A 22,274-nucleotide genomic window follows, 5' to 3' on the forward strand; every position below is an offset into this window, starting at 1 on the left:
GAAACACCAGCACATGAAGTCGAATCTTTTTTTATATACTTGTGTGGGCGCAGAAATATAGGAGTAATTTTTGTTGCAACTGAAGTAAGAAAAGTCTTGACACAAGTTATTTCGCGAGTTACTAAAACTATTCCTATTATTTTGGAAATTCCTACTAAACATACAATTGTCCAATCACTTGAAAGTAAGCATCAAGCTTTAAAAAAACATAAACTGAGAGATATTGACTAAAATATCGATACCCATACATATATAGACACATAGTATATGCTAAATATATGTGAGTAAATAAAAATCTCTTACAAACTGAAGGAATTCGTGAAAGTGGCTTATATTCTATAATTATAGGCATACTTAAAATTTTCTAATAAATTTACATATGAATTAAAGAGTACATTTTCATTATTCGCTTGACTACAACATATTCTTACTGAGAAAAAAAAGATAAAATAGATTTGTATGCTGTTTATCAAAAAGCGACTTCATACCGACCGAAAATAAGTATGTCATGTATGGCTACTTCAAAGGAAATAAATTTGCGAGCGAGGAAATTACTGTTGAAATGGAGATTTTTATGTAATAAAATACAATTTAATTTCTTCTTTATCTTTGCATTTTATTAGAGCACACGTGTTCTTCTTATTGCTTCACACCTAGGATCTTTTGACAGAGTGAGTGTGTATGTGTAATTTTGACAGATAGTATATATTTTGCTTGACAATCATAGATGGCGCTTTTCATATACTCATCATGTTCATTCATATAAGATTATAATATTTACTAAATTACAACACGCCTCCTTAAATTTATAATGTCATATTATATGAACTTAAATGTAACTCTAACATTGATATTATAACTATTACTCGTATATAACTAAATCAGCCTAAGTTCTGATCTGTTTTTTAGAAATGTTTTCTTATCTAAACTTTTAGTTAACATGTTTGCTAAATTTAATTTTGTATCAATTTTAACAATCTCTATAATTTTTTTTTCATAGTTCTCATTTATATAATGATACTGCACTTCAATGTGCTTTGAATTTTTGGTGAAGTTGCCATACTTAGCAATTGCAATTGCACCTGAGTTATCGTCATACAATTTAATTGGATCACAAAATTTCATATTAAATGATCCACTTAACAAGTTTCTAATAAAAAGTACCTCTGTCACTGTATCTGACATAGCAGTGTATTCTGCAAAAGTTGAACATTTAATTACTGTACTTTGTTTGCGAGATTTCCAATAAATTAAATTTCCAAGCAATCTTATAATAAAACCAGTTGTAGATTTTATGTTTACATTATCTCCTGCATAGTCAGAATCTACCATACAATCCAATATTGCAGTATCCGCATTATCATAGTATGTTAACTTTAGATCTTTGATCTTATACAAATATTTTAAAATTCTCATTGCATATTTGTAATGAGTTTGGTTATAACAACTTTGATATCTACTCAAATAATTGACACTATATGCTACATTTGGTCTCGTGCCTGTGCTTATATATAATGGGCCTAATCATTGAATCCGCAACGAATTCGATTTCGATACGATACAGATTTTCGATCGAAAATTTTCATGCAATCATTCATTCCGTCGATAAACTGCTTTATCAAAAAACACAAATGTCAAACTACATTATCGACGGTAAATTTGACAAGTTTGAAAAATTAAATTGGCTGGGCTTTTGCTTCGTTTATATAAATATTTGAAATGGATACAATCATGTTACATTTAAGTGATAGCGATAATGAGGATGAAAATTGTATACAAATTCGTCGCGAGCGCAGAAATTTGAGGAATAATTCAAAAGACATATTGGAAATGGATGATTATAAGTGAGTATTTAAGCTAAAAACGACATAGATAACTTTGTTTACATGCATATACATTTACAGTTTCTTCAAAAATTTTCGCATCAACAAAGGAGCATTTATATACATTTTAGAGGAATACGAAAATGTATGTGGAAATGATAAGAGAGAAGGTTCTCTTTCTCCGAAAATAAAACTTGCTGCATGTCTGCGCTTCTTTGCCACAGGCAACTATCAGCATTGTGTTGGAAAGGACTTCAATATAAATGTGGCCCAATCGACATTCTGTGGAATATTAGAGGAAGTTCTAAACATTCTTGAGTACAGACTATGTTCACGGTGGATTTCTATTTACATGAATGAAAACGAAGAATTGGAATCAAAAACATTTTTTTTTGCCAAGTCAAAAATTCCGGGTGTGACAATGGCAGTTGATGGAACTCACATAAAGATAATGACTCCAACGAGAGATAAACATCTGTATTATAATCGCAAAGGATTCTCAAGTCTGAACGTTATGATAGTGAGATTTTTATATTTATCTTTAAACTGAATATTTATATATATTCGCTTTTCTGAATGTATATAGGTGTGCGACCACAAAATGCAAATACGCTACGTTAGTGCAAAATGTCCTGGCAGTAGTCACGATTCTCATATATGGGATTTGAGTGACATAAAAACTATCAGCGCAACCAATTATCGGAGAGGAAATGCAAATTTAATATTAGGTGAGAAACCATTGATAAAAGTACGATCACCTAATAAAAATGTACGCATTAAAGGAGACAAAGGGTATCCTCTTCAACCATGGCTCATAACTCCATTTAGAGAACCAATCACATGCCTCAGAAAAAGAAGATTTAATACGTATCATGCTAAAGGCCGAATAGTTGTTGAGAAAACAATAGGTTTATTAAAATCAGTATTTCGTTGCCTTTGCAGTGAACGAGGACTACATTACGCACCATATAAAGCAGCGCGTATTGTTAATTTCTGCTGTGCATTGCATAATATTCGTTTGCATTTTAATTCTAACGAAAATTTTAATGAGCCACACCTGGATATATCTGAAAATGAATATTCAAACAATGATGACAATGATTTAAATGATATGCCTACCGACGAAGCAAATAGAATAAGAGAAACTTTTTCAGATATGTTTTAGTATAAGTTCATATATAACTAAATATGTTGAGTTCATTTTTATTAAAACTAAGTTAAAAAACGTAAAAATTCATTAAAATGTAAATATTTTGAATTAATAATAAAAACTTATGGATTATTTAAATGTTCAAGTTCCAGTTCTAGAATTTTTTTTTTGGTTTCCAATTTATCAAAGGCTATTTTTTCCATGACAGCATTATGTCGCTTCATTTCTTTCAATTTATCCTTCTCATTTTCACTTAGTTTCCTAAGCCACCTGTTTGTGTCGGACTGTTCTTGGATATAATCTTTTTGATGTTTAATGAGCGTGGCTAACAATTTAGATACATTTTCCTCCATCTTTCTTTGAATATTTATTTGTTCTGTAAGAAGACCCATTTTGTTTATTTTACTCTTTTTATGTGGGGTACAGAACACATCAGCATCTGCATTAGATTCTATGGTCTGGCCAGGAGTCATATATGACGTTTCAATCAAGTCAATGTCAGGCTGGGAATAAATTGACTCAACCGGTCTTTTGCGGGGAGTACTTGTTGTTGGTATTTCTTCCGGAATATTTTCTTTTGAGCATCCAAAACTTTTAATGCCCTTTAATCCCTCCACTGATGCATTGAGTGATAGAATAACACTCACTTCCTCTTCCAGTGCACTTAAAGAAATTTGGCTGAAGGACCCACCTCCTGTTCCTGAAATTTGCTTTGCATTTTTGACCATTTTTTTCTTCGTCGCAATCTTGAAATCTGTCCAAACCTATAACTTAGGTAGCTTAATTCCGATAATATACAAATGGTGATTTTTCATACCTTCTTCCATCTAGTTCTGTCCTTGATTGGGGGACCTACTGCGTTTAATTTGTTTGAAATTTCTTCCCAAAAATGATTCAATTCACCTGGTGCTCTTTGCGAAAATCCTTTCGCTATGTCGGGGTGCAGCTTCATTTCACTTACTAACACTTCAAATTGGTTTTTGTTGGTGTGTTTTTGTCTCTTATCTCTAAAATATCAATTTAAAATATAAATGATTGCGTCATTAGCAATTGTTTTTAAAAATACTTACAAATTATCCATTTTTGTAAGAATTCCGCAACGCACTCACCAACGGATTGATTTCGACACAAATTTTCGATATTGCGGTATCAATGATTTCGAAATTAGCGACATCTATGTGCCGCGGAAAGCATTTTATCAAGTCGGTAAGTGAGTTCACTTCGATCGAAAATTTTATTTTCGATACGGTTTCAATGATTTCAACGCAAATTTTTTCGATCATATCGAACCATATTTCGATCGAAACGGATTCAATGATTAGGCCCAATAGTTCTCCTATAATGTTCCTGTACTTAATACCTTTATCTACTTCTGTAGCTTGTTCTAGTTTTAAATTTGTTTCCATTGGAGTATCATATAATTTAGTATTTTTTAGATCATATTTTGCAGCCAAAGATTCAATATATTTTGTTTGGTTTAAAGTCATTACACTTTTATTATCACTATAATCAATATCTATGCCAATATAGTTTTTAATTTTTCCCAAGTCTTTCATGGAAAATCTTTTCATCAAACTAGATTTTACCTCTTTTATTTTATTTTCATTTTTACAACAAATTAAAAGATCATCTACAAATATTAATATATATATTGGATCTTTGCTTGCTCTCTTAACATACAAACAGTAGTCATAGTTACTTCTAACAAAATTAAGTGTTTTTATAAATTTATCAAAACAGTCATACCATACTCTAGGGCTTTCTTTGAGACCATAAAGTGCCTTTTGCAACTTGTACACTTTGTTGCCATCAGTTTCATAACCTTCCGGTTGATTTATATAAACTTCTGATTTTACATGAGCATTTAAAAAAGCTGTCTCTGCATCCATCTGCTCCACAAATAAATTTTGTTTACAACTGTATGATAATAAAATTTTTACGGTTTGCATTCATTTCATTTTGTTGAAATCCTCTTACAACTAATCTAGCTTTATAATCATTATTACTCTTCTTCTTAATAACCCATTTAACATCAATAACATTTTTATCATTTGGCCTTTTAACCATTTGCCAAGTATTATTTTTATTTAAGCTATTTATTTCTGAATCCATTGCTTTATGCCATTGTGTATGTTCATTGGAGTTCATCGCTTCCTCAAATGTGTTTGGTACATTTGCATCAATATGATTAACATTAGTATATAAAATGTGAAACTGGATTACCATATCTAGAAACTGGAGTTCTTTCCCTTTTCTGCAAGTTTACTTTGTCCTTTTCTCCATTATCATTTAAATTACCATCATTTGCAAGTGTTTAAATGAGTTAAGCATCCACCCACTTTACCCGAAAAAAGCTGGCGCACACTAACAAGACAGCTTAATTCACCACAGCTGATGACTCTATATCACACCACAATTGAGAACATCACCCAGCAATCGGGCACCACACTAATAATACAATACCACTCAACCCAACTCACCACACTTCTACATCAATCAACCCACTCAACAAAAAGGATGGGAAAAAGGATAGCGAACACAATTCGTCAGACACTCGTCGCGTATCCACATACTTATGCACGTCAACAGTTCGACCCATATAATTCGATAATCCACTTTCGATAACGACAACGGTCCTGCGCGCTACTTAATTCTTCAACCATCCCGAATGTCAATATACTTCGTCCACATGATCTTACAACAAAATATTATAATATACATATATTAACTATATAACGAAATAATAAACCATAAATATTTGCGTATACGAAACTTATCGGATTTTCTTTAAGTTATTGGCGAGGTTCTGAGTGTAGTGAATTTTCAAAGATACTCGATGGCATTCTTTTAAATAACACGTACATTTTAATCACGGTCCTTCGAGCCTTAACGAAAGGCACCTTCGGTTTAAACAGACAAATTAAAATCAATAATAAATAACATAAATTAACATAATAACAATAATAAAAATTTTAGTGGCAATCAAAGTGCGAAAGTGAAATATATACATAATAAAGTGCCGTGGAGAAAACCAAAATACGAAGTGCAGTGACACAAAAAAAAAAACAGAAATCGAAACAGAACAAAAACATATGTAATGAACAAAAAACTAAAAAACAAAAAAAAAATGCAATAAAGCAGTGACCCACACAAACAAACCAAAAACATATATGTACATATATCTGTGAGGTAACAAAACTGTGAAGAGAGTGGAGAAAAAAGGTGACAAAACAAAAAAACAAAGGTGCATTTATAAAATAAAACAAGCAAACAGTTTCAGCAAACCAAAAAAAAAAACAAAAACACACAAACCGGGCGCGAAAACCCAAACAAGAGGTGTATAAATACAACAAATACTATTCGGGCGCGAACAAAACAAAAAAAAAAACTCAAAATACAAACAAGAAACACAACAGGTCCAGCCAGCTGGGAGAGGCGGAGGAACAAAATTGGCGGGAGAAACATATGTATGTACATATGTACATACGTACATTACAGGCGCACTTTGCATACAAAGGGAATACCAGGTGAGCGTTAAAGTCCTTTAATATATAATATATACACATATACGTAAAATCAAATACCTAACTATTCGAAGCCTACTTACTAGTTTAACTTACAAAAAACCGTACAAATTCAAACATTTCTTTTCGAAAAAATTTCCAGCAGTACCCCTTATGGTTTATAAAGCATTAAGCACGACTGCATACAACAAGTAAGCAAAGGCAAAAATAGTCGAAAATATAAAATAAAAGGCAAAAACGGAAAATAAATATATTATATCTGCATATATGTATATGTACATATAGCAAAACATATTTACAAAGTGCGTAGTCACATATAAAGGTGTGCAACTTTTTTTCAACACCTTTTAAAATCTCTCTCTCACTTTTTCAAAAAATAATAAGAACATTTATATACAAATATACGGCAAAGAACCTGCCTGTGACACTAAACAAAATCTCATATATTCCATATTAACACATTAGTACAAACAAATATTCAAAGACCATATTGGCAACTATCCCGCAATACCCCATGTTCGTGGACAAACAAAAACAAGCAGGATTGCATGCAAAAAGCGAATTGATCTCTCTCACGAGCTCTCAATTGCTTAAGAATATACGAAAAAGCATAATCATAAGCACACAAACAATTCGTGCATACTACATAAGTATTGATAGGCATTGATCTCTTCAGCGAGCTCTCAATTGCACAACAACTCATACATACAAGTCCAAGTATTAGGGTGTACCCATATATCAACATAAGGACAAGAAGTACACATAAAGAAAAAGTACGAATTTAATAATTAAATTAATAACGAAAAAACCTCATGACGCCATTGTAGAATCTGACGATTCAGATCTACCACAAAATTTTAAATTATCAGCTTACGCCATATACGAAAACTGCTTGGACCAATACGAAGAAACGAAAGCTATGATCTCCGATCAATTAAAGCTCATTAAAGCAATTGCACCTACTCTCCATAGTAGAGTAGAGCTGCCACAAATAGACAATCAAGAGGCAAGTTCAGGTATCCAACTCGAGGTGCCTGCATGTGATACAGAAACCTTTTACGGAGGTTATGAAGAATGGCCGTCCTTCCGGGACATGTTCACAGCCGTTTACATCAACCATCCACAACTATCAAAGGCACAAAAACTGTATCACCTCCGATACAAAACAAAAGGTCAAGCAGTTGAAATAGTTAAACAGTTCGCATTAAATGACGACAATTTCAATTTGGCTTAGGAAGCTCTAAAAGCTAGATTTGAAAACGAAAGAATACTGGTCGATAAGCAAGTAACGACACTAATGAACTTGCCAAAAATTAAGAAAGGAACAAGTGTAGAATCCATCAAACTAGAATCCACTGTTTCTAATTGTTTGTCGGTTTTATCGACACTTAATATCCTCACAGACAGCTGGGACCCAATTCTGGTGAACATTTGCACCGCCGCATTACCAGAAAAGTCGTTACGTCTATGGGAGCAATCGCTCTCATCACGAAAAAAGTGCCCAACGTGGCAACAAATGAAAGATTTTCTCACCACCCAATATGAAATTGCGGAAAGGTTAGAAGAAAAAATAATCACAACTAAGACCATTAAAGACCAACAAAATGAAAGCTTAAATAGACCCCAAGTTAGTAGCAAACACAATTTAAACAAACGCTTTCACATAATGCAATCGTTTATATCCGAACAGAAAAAGCAAACGTCATGCGAACTATGTAAAAGAGGGCATAAACTTAAAACTTGCGAAAAGTTTAAAAAATTAAACATTAACGAAAGGAACAACTTTGTCAGATCAAAAAGACTCTGTACAAACTGCTTGTCCCATACACATAATCTTAAAAATTGCAAAAGCAAATATAACTGCTTATATTGTCACAAACGACACAATTCAATGCTTCATTACAGCAGATATCCAATCTCACTCCAAAGAAGCGCTTTTACAAAAAGAACCACGGGTTTAGTTGCAAAAGCAAATCCCGAAGTTCACAATTTTAAAAATTGCCAAGAGACACCACGTTGCTCAAAGGCACAAAAAGTTCAAACGCTGCACAGCGAAACACAAAGGGGACTAGTTACAGAACTAGTTACCACCATGCCAACTAAAGTTCAGTATAATACAAACAGATACCTTAATTCACAATTAAGGAAATTTCGAATGTTAAGGAAACTTCCCCCTATAACAAACAAAACTCCAGAAGATCAGTATTGTGAAGACTTCTCTAAAGCCACAACTACTCGATCAAATAATGGCCGGTACGTCGTACGACAACCAATAGAGCCACAATTTTCCAATACTCCACAAATTGGTCAGAGTTACCTCTGACAGTCCCTATATAAAAAACACATAAAAATTTTCGGCCCGCAGGATGGCTTTCGCCAATGATGGAAAAAAAATCCTAGAGCGGTGGCGGGCTACTAAACGCCAAATTAGTGCTTAAGCACTTAAACATAAGATATAACAAAAGTGTCTCAAAAAGTAAAAACACAAAAAAATGCCCCACAAATTATAAAATAAAAAAAAATAAAAACTATCTAAAGCAGATATCGCTTTTATCGCCCCTACATAAGCGCTTCTCATAAGGGTAGTTGGTGAGAATCTGTTGTAAAACATGAACATCCCACTTAAAAAATTATCGCGAGTTTTAGGTTTGTTCGAGCGGAGGAATAAAAATGCCAATGATGTTGTTTCTATGACATTATATTTTATTCTCTGATGTTTCAAGTTATGTTCTGCTTATATAACTACTAAAGTGATTACAATTTAATTAAGATTTAGATTAAGAATCTATTTCTTTGTTTTGTTTATTTTCTTATGAAATACAATATTTGTAAAATGTAATCTTATTTTCTATTGAATGCAAACAAACATGACTGTGGGGTTTACCCGATAATGTTTGGGTTATCATTATAGTCAAACATAAAGACCAAAACATGTTTGTATGCATTTGCATTATGAATACAATATTTGTAAAATGTAATCTTATTTTCTATTGAATGCAAACAAACATGACTGTGGGGTTTACCCGATAATGTTTGGGTTATCATTATAGTCAAACATAAGGACCAAAACATGTTTGTATACATTTGCATTATGTTCTTTATCTCTACTTGTTATCTTATATTTTTTGTAATGTTTACTTGTTTTTCTTTAATCTTTTATTTTGTCCAATTTATAGTATTTTGTTGTGTGGTGTCTGGTTGGGATGATAGTGTACACATAACTCCTCCCTCCCTTAATGGAAAACTCTCCTGAGTTTGAATAGTATTGTTTTTCATTTTTTTTAATTTTACAAGATATTAAAATTATTATTATAATCACAATAATACTTAAAATTGATATTCCAATATGAGAGATATTTTTGTGATATTTTAATTCATTAATTTCTTTTAAATTTTCTTCGTTTTTAAATACAAGGTCGTTAATTGTAATTTTGTTAGTGAAATTGTGAGTATCATAGTTTGGATAATAGAATCTCTGATTGTATGAAATTTTAGTATTTGAGAATGTTTGGTATAGGGTCTTAATAGTGCAGTTATTATAATGAATCAATGTAGTGTTTTTCAACTTAATTTTTCTGTTGTCGCAGTTCTGGTTTAGTTCTATGCCATTTGCATTTTTTATTAAAATAGTTTCTTCATCAATTTGTAAAATTTCTGTAATGCTATTTTTGATAAGTTCACAATTTAATAAGTAGATGCAATGTTTAGAAATTTGTAGTTCATTGAGTGTTTTAGCTTCTTCGAATTTATAAGTGACATTTTTGTATTCAAAAACATTTTCGATTTCTGCTGTTATTTCTTTACCTGCTGTGTTTGGTATAGGAATAATAGTTTTTAATTGTACCGATTGAAATTCTTTTGGGATTTTGACTACGAACATTAACAAATTTTCTTTATATTCCAAGGCGCATAATTTTATATATTGAAGTTTGTTGAGGTCTATGTTGTAATTATAAATTTCTTCATTTGTTAAAATGCTTGGGTGAAAAATACCATTTTTTGCTGAAATAATGTTTTCCTGAATCTGGTTTACTGCGTCTTTGAGAATGTTTATCTTTATTGTTTGTTCATGAAGAATCAATATTTTGTCTGTTCTCTCTTGATACACTAAAGAATTATTTCTTTCGTCTTCAATAATTTGTTTTAATTTTGTAAACGTGTTCGAAAAGAAATTATTAATTTTTATTTGGTGGTCGAGGTCGAGAGCTGTAATTGAATTATGTAAATTTTCATCTACTTTCTTAAGGTGATTTTCAATATCTATTCTATCTCCATCATCCATCGTTCCAAATAGAAATTTATGTACAGAACCTATACCGTTAATTAACCCTCTCTTTTTTCTACTAACTTCTTTTCTTGGGATTAATGTTTTGATTTTACCTCTCAAGATTTCAATTTCATTAGATAGGGTGTAGTAATGTAAATGTGAATATGTTTGCGAGATTTTTGTTATATTATTTAGTATGTAAAGAATTTCGCGAGGGTCAATTATGTGAATTACGAGGTCAGATGATGTAACAATCTGTTTAGTGTTGGTGATAATTTCTGCGTATCCATTGTCGGTATGTATTTCATGTACTTCCAGTTTGGCTGCATTGCTAATTATTACAATTGCTATCATCAATGTTATTTTGAAGATGTATTTGACCTAAAAATTTGTTTGGACGTTTAATATTTGTCGGGTGAATATTATCTAATGGTAATTTTCTATACCTTGGTTCGTATTTGTGCCGAACTGCTTTATAATTTTTTACGTAACCTTCTTTTTGAGTGTTATTAAACTCTTCTCTATTTCTATTTAGTTTTCCTATGCATTTTTCTTTAGTCTTCTGAATAGTGTCTTTAATCAAATTCTTATCAGTTTTTCCATTTATAACCTCAAGAGGTGTGGCTTTAATTGTAGAATGATAAGATTTGTTATACCATTCTATGCTTTGAAATACTTTTTCCGCTGTCGAAAGGCTTGGTTTTTCAATTTCTAGGACTCTAATTCTTTCGGATAGAGTATTATGAAATCTTTCGATATCTGAATTCCCAGTATGACTGTTTGGTTTTGTAAAATGAACTTCTATTTCTTCTTTCCTAAAAAAATCTTTTATGTTAATTGAGTTGAATTCATTATCTAATATTAACATTCTGGGTCTACCTTTGATAGAAAAGAATAATCTAAGCTTTTCTATAATAGTTATACTGTTTCTATCTTCTAGCTGAAATGCCATAGCAAATTTCGCAAATTTGTCTATAAAAGTAAGGAAGTAACATTTTTTATTTATGTATATATCCGCGTGAACTATTTCATTTATATCTGATGGTGTTTTCGTTAATTGAAATTTTGGTTTTAAAGGTTTTCTATCATATTTTGCTCTATTGCAAACGTCGCAATTATTTATATATTTTTGAATCAAAACTTTCAAATTTTTCCAGTATATTAGTTTTTTCAATTTTTCATAATTTTCGTTAATACCTGCATGGCCTGTTTCATTTTTATGATATTGAGCAATTTGTTTATAAACTTGTTCTTCATTTTTCATATCTTTAGCATGGAATTCACATCTAAAAAACTTTACATGTCTATTAAATATTTGAATAAGCTTTTGCTGAACTATATTGTACTGATTATCGGTTAAATAAGAAAAAATACCTACTTTTCCACTATTTATGTGCTTACGACAAAGATCTATGAAATTATTATTTTTATATCTTCTGCGCTAATAAAAATTTTCTTCGTGTTGCCTAGTTCTTCAGATTCCATAATTTTCTTGTTTGTTAAAATGATTTGTGTATTGAAGCGATTTACAATAGTGTGTAAAATTGGAAAATGATCATTTAGTTCCTCCTCTTGAGAGTGGATTGTAGCATTTGTGCTTATGTTGTCTTCTTCCAATGAATGAATCTCGCCTGTGTTACTATCTATTCTACTTAGAAAATCGGCTACGTTATTTTCCTTTCCTTTCACGTAATTTATATTAATATTGTATTCACCTAGTTTAATTAACCATCTTTGCAATCTTGGGTTAATGTCTTTTCCCTTGTTTTTTATTTGGAGCCACTTAAGTGGTTGGTGATCGGTTAAGAGATCGAATGCTCTGCCATAAATGTATGGTCTATAATATGTCACTGCCCAGACAATAGCTAGTAGTTCTTTTTCTGTAGTGGAATAACTTCTTTCGTGTTTGTTAAGTGTTCGACTAGCATAGCTTATAGGATGACTGTCCTGGGTTAATACTGCGCCAATTGCAAAGTCACTTGCATCAGTTGAAATGCCAAATTTTTTGTTAAAGTCTGGATATTTCAATATTGGTGGGCTTACTAATAGATTTTTAAGTTTTTCAAAGGATGATATGTACTGAGGATCGCGAGTGTTTATTTTAATATCCTTTTTTAAATATTTTGTTAAACCATGTGCTACTTTAGCGTAATCTCTTACAAATTTTCTATAATAACCTGTTATACCTAGGAATGATTTAATTTGCTTTGATGTAGTAGGCAACTTTAGTTTTTGTATGTTTTCGATTTTGCTTAAATTTGGTTGTATCCCTTCTGTTGTTAAAGTGTGACCTAGAAATTCAGTTGTTTTCGCGAAAAATTTGCATTTATCTACCTGAATCTTTAAATTATGTTTTCTTAATGCTGAAAATATTTTGGTGATATTTTGGGTATGTTCTTCAATACTTGAACTAAAAATTAAGATGTCGTCTAAATAAACTACACATATCTTGTTGATATATTCCCTAAGAACTGAATTCATTAAACGTTGGAAAGTTGCTGGTGCATTCTTTAGTCCGAACGGCATTCTTATAAATTCAAAGTGTCCTTGGGGTGTAGAGAAAGCTGTTTTTGGTCTATCTTCTTCTTTTATTAATACTTGATGAAAGCCTTTTGCAAGATCTAATGTTGTAAAATACTGAGCTCTTCCAAGTTTGCTGAGTATTGTTTCTATATGGGGTATTGGAAATTTGTCATCTATAGTGACTTCGTTTAGCTTCCTGTAGTCAATAACTATTCTCCATTTTTTCTTCATTGAATTGTCTTGCTTTTTCGGTACAATCCAAAGAGGCGAGTTGTACGGGGAATTACTTTCTTTAATTATACCTTGGCGCAACATCTCGTTCATCTGTCTAATAATTTCTTCTTCATGAATTTGGGGATATCTATAAATTTTATTATAAGTTGGTCTACTTGTTTTTGTAACTATTTCATGCTGAATTTCATGAGTATGAGAAAGGTTTTTACCTTCTTGGAAAAATAAATCGCTATTTGCTTTTAGAATGTATTCTAATTTTTGCTTTTCTTCTTCATTCATGTCACTATTTGATAAAATATCTAGCAAATTCTCTTTACATTCTGTAAGTATATTAATATCTTCGTAATTGTAAGGGCATGAGTTTATAAATTTAATTTTATTGCCGTTTATTTCTACATACTCCTTTTCTAAGTTAATTATTGCTTTAATAGGTTTTAAAATATTTTGTCCTATTATTGCATCAAAGTTTTTATTTTTTATGTTGGTTAGTTTCCAATGTATATAACTTTTTTCATTGAATTCGTTTGGGGTTGGGGTGACTAACTCTTTATTTAGGGAAAAATTTTCCTTAATGGTGCTAAAGTGTATTGGTTTATCAAGCTCAATGCATTCATAATCTTTTAACACATTATATTTCAATAATGATGTTGTAGACCCTGTGTCAATAAGACATTTAATTTTGGAATTTTTTATGGTCACTTCTATTATCGGTAACGATTGTTTTGGGCTGGCAACCGAAAATTTGCTTGTTCTTGAACGTGATCTATTTCCATCGGTTCGGGGGGTTTTGTCTCCTTTGGACTGAATTATATCTTCTAGATTGTTGTGAATTATTTTGCCTACTTTGTCCAAAGCTAAATTGTTGATAATTGTCATTTTGGTTAGAATTGTTACGAAATTCTCTCGGCTGATTTTGTCCAAATTGAAAATTATTGGAATTTTGCATATACTGGTTATTATTGAAATTGCCAAAATTGTGAGACAAAGAATTTCTATTTGAAAAATTTCTATAATTATTTCTTTTATAATTGTTTTGTCTTTTATCAAATTGTATTAGCAAACCTGTCTCTTGAAGAACGCTAAAAGCCTCTCTAATGGTGCTTATATTTCTACTAATCACTACACTGCTTAAGTTGGGGTGTATCCCATTTAAAAATGTTTTTAGAATTAAACTTTCGTTGTTAATTGGGGAAAATTCTATAGGCTTTATCCTATCGAATTCATGTTTTAAATTTAGTTTATCTAAAATATCTTTTAAATTTTGGAAATATTGACTTACGTTATAGTTTCGTAGTACAATCGCCTGATTGTAAAGGGTGTGGTACGACTCCTTTACTCCAAAATTCTTTATGAGTTCTTCTCTCATTTGCTGCCATGTTGGTGTAGGTCCCAAAGGCCGGATGACACTTGCTGCTTCTCCTTTAATTTTTGTTTTGACGTGTCGCTGCGTTACAAATTCCAACATTGATGGGTTGGGGTTGAATAAAGGAAGGATCATGTCAACTTCCCTGATGAATGATGATAAATCTCTGCCGTCAAAGTCCATGATTCTTGAAGCTTCCTTCAAAATTTGCGATCCTGTCATCTGAAGTGGTTGCTGCTCGCCTGGATTCATTGCTGATGTATCCTCTTTTATTACAACTGAACTTGTTGTTGTTGCTTTGTATGGTGCACTTCGCTCTTTCTGCGTCTTCTGTGTGTGGGGCATTAATCTTTAATCCCACTCTTCCTGGTAATGTTGATGGGCGGAATGAAGCTATTCTTCGCCTTCACAAATTGTAGTCCTCGGAGTCGCTCTCCGACGTTCCAGATAACTTGTGTAGAAACTTAAATTTCTTAAACTTGGCTATCTGTGCCGACCGACTTATATATTTGTATATATAAGAGATCTTTTTAAAATGGGAGCTAATCTTAAGATTTGCTTCCCGTTGCTAAAGCTTACGAAACTTAAAAACTTCAGTTTTTAGTATCGCTCAACTTTGCAGTTTGTTTTTACCGACTGCGCCAGTTTTAGGTTTGTTCGAGCGGAGGAATAAAAATGCCAATGATGTTGTTTCTATGACATTATATTTTATTCTCTGATGTTTCAAGTTATGTTCTGCTTATATAACTACTAAAGTGATTACAATTTTCTTAATCTATTTCTTTGTTTTGTTTATTTTCTATTGAATGCAAACAAACATGACTGTGGGGTTTACCCGATAATGTTTGGGTTATCATTATAGTCAAACATAAGGACCAAAACATGTTTGTATGCATTTGCATTATGAATACAATATTTGTAAAATGTAATCTTATTTTCTATTGAATGCAAACAAACATGACTGTGGGGTTTACCCGATAATGTTTGGGTTATCATTATAGTCAAACATAAGGACCAAAACATGTTTGTATACATTTGCATTATGTTCTTTATCTCTACTTGTTATCTTATATTTTTTGTAATGTTTACTTGTTTTTCTTTAATCTTTTATTTTGTCCAATTTATAGTATTTTGTTGTGTGGTGTCTGGTTGGGATGATAGTGTACACATAACTCTTAGTTTCAATTGTCTTAGTTTTCATTGTTTCATTTGAAGTTTGGCCAATTTCTACATCTTTATTATTCTGATCATCTAATTTTTCTAAGCAAATCAATTTAGTATTTTCTTCAACTACCTGTACATGCCTAGCATTTGTTATTTTATTTTCTGTTAGAACACGCTAACTATTTTCGTTGTAGCCTACCAAAATTCCTTCTTGTGCTTTATCATCCCATTTACTTTTTCTTAGAACTTCAGGAACCCTTACAAAGACTCTACTTCCATAAATGTTTAGATGCTCAACGTTTGGTTTTTTTCCAAAAAATATCTCATAAAGAGTTTTATTTTCAACAGTGTTATCAATTGTTCGATTTTTTAAGTATGCTTCAGTTTTTATAACTTCCGGCCAATACCTCCTATGAATGTTGGCTTCCCTTATTAAACACCTACCTTCTTCCATAGCCTTTCTGTTATATCTTTCTGCTACTCTATTTAATTCATGGACGTATGGTGGACATGGTAATAACTCTATACCTTTTTGCCTTATAAAATTATAAATATCTTTGTTTAAATATTCTTTACCATTGTCAGACTGAATTTTCTTGACTCTCTTGTTGAATTTATTTTTTATTAAATTTACAAACTCCATGAAACAATTAGCCACTTCAGATTTACTTTTAACACAGAATATCCTTGTGCTATACTATGTTTACTATGGTCATCAATAAATGTGAGAAAGTATTTTTCTCCACCATAACCAGTTGTATTGTGTGGACTATTCAAATCAGTATGAGTTAATTCTAAAATTTCATTAGTTTTTGTTCTATTATTTTCGAAAGGTACATTACTCATTTTACTTTTAATACAGTTTGAACATGTCATTTCCATGCTTTCAATTTCATCTGGCAAACCGACAACTAATTTATTATTTATTAATTTATTTAAATACTGAAATTTTACATGACCAAGTGCCCTGTGCCATTTCTCTTTTTGATTTAATTTAACTGAGTGTGCATAGATTTCGTTTTTAGATAAAAAACTTTTACAATACAAATTGTTTATTTTTTCAGCGACAACGACTAACTCTCTAGTCAAATTATAAATTTTGGCTTTTTCGTCTTTTGCTACTATAGTGCAACTTTTAGTTATCTTTGAAAAACTTAGCAAATTTTGCTTAATCCCTTCAACGTAGTAAACATTTTTTAAATCTACATGTTTTTTGTTATAATAGTTCTTAAAATAAATTTTGACGGTTCCTACTTTAGTAGCTTTCAGGATTTTGCCATCTGGCAGTTTTACATCCACAAGACTTTTTAATTCTTCAAACGTATCAAAATATTCATCATTGTTAATTATATTATCTGTACACCCGCTATCTAACAGCCAATTAATTTCACTATTGTTTACATAATCTCCTGATTCAATAGACCCCCATACCTGATTTATCTCCGCATTGCATACTTGAGTTGTCCATGACTCCGATGAGAAGTTGTTTGTAGATTCACCAGCCAGCCAGTTGCATGATACCTTAACAGCCTGTTGTAGCCGGATAGTTAGGGTGGGTCGATTCCGGACTTTTTTCGATTCGGGGTTTCTAATAGTGCGGAAAAGTTGCCTTAGTACTTCCTGACTCCAATGCAACTTTTTGTTTTGAGATCGGATTGCATCTTCAACCCCAACTCCGGCCTTGAAATTTCGGAAATTCGCCTAAAATCGTGAAATTGTCTACCTAGCGCCTGAAATACGCATCTCATGGCAAAATATTTAAAACAAAAGTTATTTGTCACTTCATTTGCTACCGAAATGGGATAAGTGATCATGGCCGTAGGACGAACCGTTCCCGATATACGAGCAAAAAATCGGCGCGCCACAGCGCAAGGTGAAAATTGTTGCAGCTCTCAGCTAAGCTGTGTTGGTCACCCAGAACCCACCGCGTGGAGGTGACTGCTCTTCGGGTTCCTCCCAAGCGCAACCCAACCAACCAACCATATGTCAGGCTTGTTTTAGTCTGAATCTGTGTCAAATTTATTGATAAAATCAGATTTTGTACTAAACTTTGGCACTTGTTGCCTAGATTTCAGTGTAGAGCGTATAAAACGATCACGAGATTGGGGGCCAATAACTTTAGAAGATACCTCTGTCACCAGTTTACCGATTCTCTCGACTGCCACGGTGTGAGAGGGGAATTCACTAAATTTCCATACCTCTGCAGTGTCTCTTGACAGCCCTTTTATGAGTTCTTCGTTAGAAACTGAACAAAGAACTGGTGGAACAGTCAAAGTAATAGTCTTTCAGTTAATCATATCGTAATAATTATTAGCTTTGAAATTCAGCTTTGGCACTTTATTACATCTAACTCTTCCATTTACAGGCTCAGACTCTGCTTCTCTGGCTGCCAGAAGACGGTCAAGGGCCAACTTTCTGACTTCTACTCGTATCCGTTCCTCAGTCATCATACTAAGGAGAATGTTTTCTGGAAGAGCAAAGAAAGCATTCTGTTGAATGGATGAATCGACAACCTTTCGCAGTTTAACAGGTAAGTATCTCGACCTCTGAATTGCAGCATAGAGATGGCGCGAGCCATCTTTGATTGAACTGTTGAATCTTATTGAGAACCACAAAGGTGAGTAAACTGTAAGTATGTACTTGACCAAAATCTTTATTTCCTTTGTTGGTTTGTCAGTAGAAATGTATAATCTCAGAATTCTATTTGCACAGGTGAGCCAGCGAGATTTGCACATGTTACCTGGATGCATCGACGCTAAATCTGAGGAACATTGAACGGAAATAACAGCTTCTGATATTTTATAGGGATAAACTTGGTCTGTGCTAAGTTGGGTCGGATTAATAACCTGTGGTAGGTATGATGCCATCCGCTTCTGACGATAAAGGCCGTGCAGTAATTCTGCAGCACTCCAGGGGATATTCCCCCCGGATGACGTATTGCTCGCGAAGTGATCATTAAGGAGAATATCTTCACTGCTTACAGCCCACTTCCCTTTTTCGTCTTTAAGATAACCAGGGAAGACGAGAATACCTAGAGAACCCATGGCAACCCTCCAATACACCACCCTTCCACTGTGTCGGTAGTGATCATTGACCAATGATTGATCTACGTCGCTTGCCGGCGGGCTTCCGCCGGCTTCCTCCATCCTATTGGTCGTAATATGGCCTTCCTTACTCATGAAGTTTAATTCCGTTACATAAATTTGTATATAGGAAAGAAATTTTTTTTTGTTATTACAAATATTTTTAAAACTTTAACATCGAGCAGTTTAATGTGAATAACTTAAAACCAAATAACATATAAATTAATAATAATATTTATACATATATGGTATATAATGAAATCCTTTATATTTTAGATTCCAAATAAACTACGTTGGTTTTTCGACATAATCGACTAGAGAGGCAAGTATCTAAGAGACGTTTTTTCGCTTCCACGTTCACATGTGCATTAAGGATTTTGTAGTGGGCATCTGCCTGGCTCCTTATTTCTTCGGCAACTGTATTCACCCTTAGGTCATTTACAATGCCTCTTAGCACTTTGTTTTGAAAACTTTATGTAATATTAAGACTGCTATCATTGGCACATCCTCACAGTTGCGCACCATACGACCGCACCGGCTTGACTATTTCAGTTCATTTTCGACAGTTTCAGATTAAGTTCAATCCTTTTTATTTTAATATGTTCTTTCCAACGTAATCTAGTATCGATCGTAATGCTAAGATATTTGGCTGTATTTGCATATGGTATGCACACTTATAGGTTTATAAAAGACACTTGTGTTTGTAAAGTTGACATGAACCGATTTACAACCGTTTAGTTTTATTCTCCATTTTTTAGTCCAACTTACTACAGGGTTGGTTGCATGTTGCAGGTTTAGCGCAGCTTTTTCTGCTGTTTTTCGATTCATAGTATTGCGGTGCCGTCAGCAAAAGTGGCACTTATACTGTTTGGTGCTAACGTTAAGTCTCTAGTATACATCTTCTATATAAATAAAAATGAATTGTTGTTCGTTAGTCTGATTAAAACTCGAGAACGGCTGGGCCGATTGAGCTGACTTTGGTTTTAAAATGTTTGTCGTAGTCCAGGGTAGGTGTAAACGGTGAGCAAATAAGGAAAAATTACGAGTAAGAGTAAAAACGACAATTCCATTTTCCCATATAAAAGTTGACCACTTACTTTCTGTCAAACATTTGACGGTATTTGTACTCTCAGTTCCACTCGAATTGAAGAACGCATTAAAACAAGACTTTTGAATCAACAACATAATATCAACTTTGCTCATAACATCGTGTATTTAAATTTCAATTTCAAATTTCAAAATATATAAATATAATTAATGTGTTGACATGTTTGATGGTGCCAACCTTACAGTGTTACCAACTCTCAAAAATACTTTTATTATAATAACGGGGCATCTCTGCCTGTGCAGACTCCACATTGCTCATTGCTTACTAGATATAGAATACTACATAGTTTGCCATATATCGTAAGCTAGAAGCTGTCTCTTCAGCAGTTTAACAGCGCAGTTTTCATTTATATGAAAATTTCGAAGAGGCAACATATTCCATTTCCACATATGCCGACGGCATTTTAATTTCGGTAATATGAAAATTAGAAGAGCGAGTTAAGACGGTTGTGTTATATTATAAAAATAAAGTACATTTTCAAAATAACATTTAATATTTAGTTTAATATTGTTAATTTATAGAAATATTATGGAAATTGGGTTGGGAAGTCTTAAACTTAATAAACTTATACAAGCATAAATCAAAATATCATTTCTCATTTTAAATTTATTATTTTAATTGGTATATAAAAGTTATGCCACAATTATTATATAGTAATCCAAAAATATAAATTCTTATTTTTCCCAGAAATACATTTGTAAAAAAGGATATTTATCCTTTGTTATTATCTTATTTTTTCCAAAAATACATTTGTAAACAAAAGGATATTTATCCTTTTTTTATGTTTCACACAAAAGATTTAAGGAGTTCAAGAGCTCAAAACGTGCCCTACATCAGCTACCTACCCGACGGCATTTCGCAAATGATAAAATAAAATTTTCAAGAGCTCAAAGCATACGCTACATCATCTCGAACCTACCTACCCTACGCTTTTGCGCAAATGATTATATGATGATAGCAAATGCCCACATACAGATTTGGCAATGGCAATAACAGTTAGTTTTCTATAAATTCTATCCTGTCGAGATGCCCTGTAATAAGTGTATCCGAACGTTCCATTGTTTTGTCATCTCATGTAAAAAGCACGTGTATCCGAACGTTACATTGTTTTGTCCATAAATTTAGAGACTTTTTGCTGCGCTCCTACTTTAACATCCTTGGTTTTGTCATCTCATGTTAAAAAAAAAGAAATATTTAATTGGAGAAATAAGAAAGTAATAAGTGTATCCGAACGTTCCATTGTTTTGTCATCTCATGTAAAAAGCACGTGTATCCGAACGTTACATTGTTTTGTACATACATTTAGAGACTTTTTGCTGTGCTCCTACTTTAACATCCTTGGTTTTGTCATCTCATGTTAAAAAAAAGAAACATTTAATTGGAGAAATAAGAAAGTAATAAGTGTATCCGAACGTTCCATTGTTTTGTCATCTCATGTAAAACGCACGTGTATCCGAACGTTACATTGTTTTGTCAATAAATTTAGAGACTTTTTGCTGCGCTTCTACTTTAACATCCTTGGTTTTGTCATCTCATGTTAAAAAAAAGAAACATTTAATTGGAGAAATATTGAAATACTGCTAAAAGTGAATTTTTTCTCACTGCTTACAATGCCGAGGAAAAGAAAACGACCTGACATACATAGGTCGTCGAAGTCGTGTAAATGTGCAACGAGCTGGTATGGCCGTCCAGACCTATTTATTATTATACCTGTAACCCACAATGGATTGAAATAAAAAAAGAACTGCTACACAACCAAACACCACTTGATAGGCATGACATCACAGCCAGACTTTTCAAGCAAAAATTAAAAATTTTAATGAATTTCATTACAAAGCATCGTGTGTATGGCCAAGTACGTTGTTGGATGTACTCTGTTGAGTGGCAAAGCATGGTTTGCCACATGCTCATATATTAGTCTGGTTGGTTGACAAAATAAGGCCAGAAGAAATTGATTCCATTATTTCAGCCGAAATTCCTGATGAAACGGTTGACCCAAAATTGCATACGATAGTAACTAAACACATGATACATG

The 22,274-nt window shown here is 32.6% G+C and overlaps 3 protein-coding genes across 3 annotated transcripts in view; 2 read left to right on the top strand and 1 right to left on the bottom strand.

Moving 5' to 3' along the window:
* LOC126764085 (uncharacterized) overlaps positions 1–22,274 on the top strand; it is a 532,840-nt gene that overhangs the window by 471,039 nt on the left and 39,527 nt on the right. The window lies entirely within an intron of this gene.
* On the top strand, positions 2,425–2,988 carry LOC126764219 (putative nuclease HARBI1). Its single transcript, XM_050482019.1, has 2 exons — positions 2,425–2,551; positions 2,606–2,988. The coding sequence occupies exons 1-2, from the start codon at positions 2,425–2,427 to the stop codon at positions 2,986–2,988; spliced, it is 510 nt and encodes a 169-aa protein (XP_050337976.1).
* Positions 12,348–22,274, bottom strand: part of LOC126764121 (putative uncharacterized protein DDB_G0282133) — a 193,572-nt gene continuing 183,645 nt past the window's right edge. Inside the window, exon 2 of the mRNA XM_050481918.1 lies at positions 12,348–16,058. Coding sequence (XP_050337875.1) covers positions 14,285–15,229 — 945 coding nt within the window. The 5' untranslated portion in view covers positions 15,230–16,058 and the 3' untranslated portion in view covers positions 12,348–14,284. The remainder of the gene's footprint in view (positions 16,059–22,274) is intronic.

The sequence above is a fragment of the Bactrocera neohumeralis genome, unplaced genomic scaffold, assembly GCF_024586455.1.
Source record: "Bactrocera neohumeralis isolate Rockhampton unplaced genomic scaffold, APGP_CSIRO_Bneo_wtdbg2-racon-allhic-juicebox.fasta_v2 cluster09, whole genome shotgun sequence".
In the NCBI taxonomy this organism is placed as follows: domain Eukaryota; kingdom Metazoa; phylum Arthropoda; class Insecta; order Diptera; family Tephritidae; genus Bactrocera; species Bactrocera neohumeralis.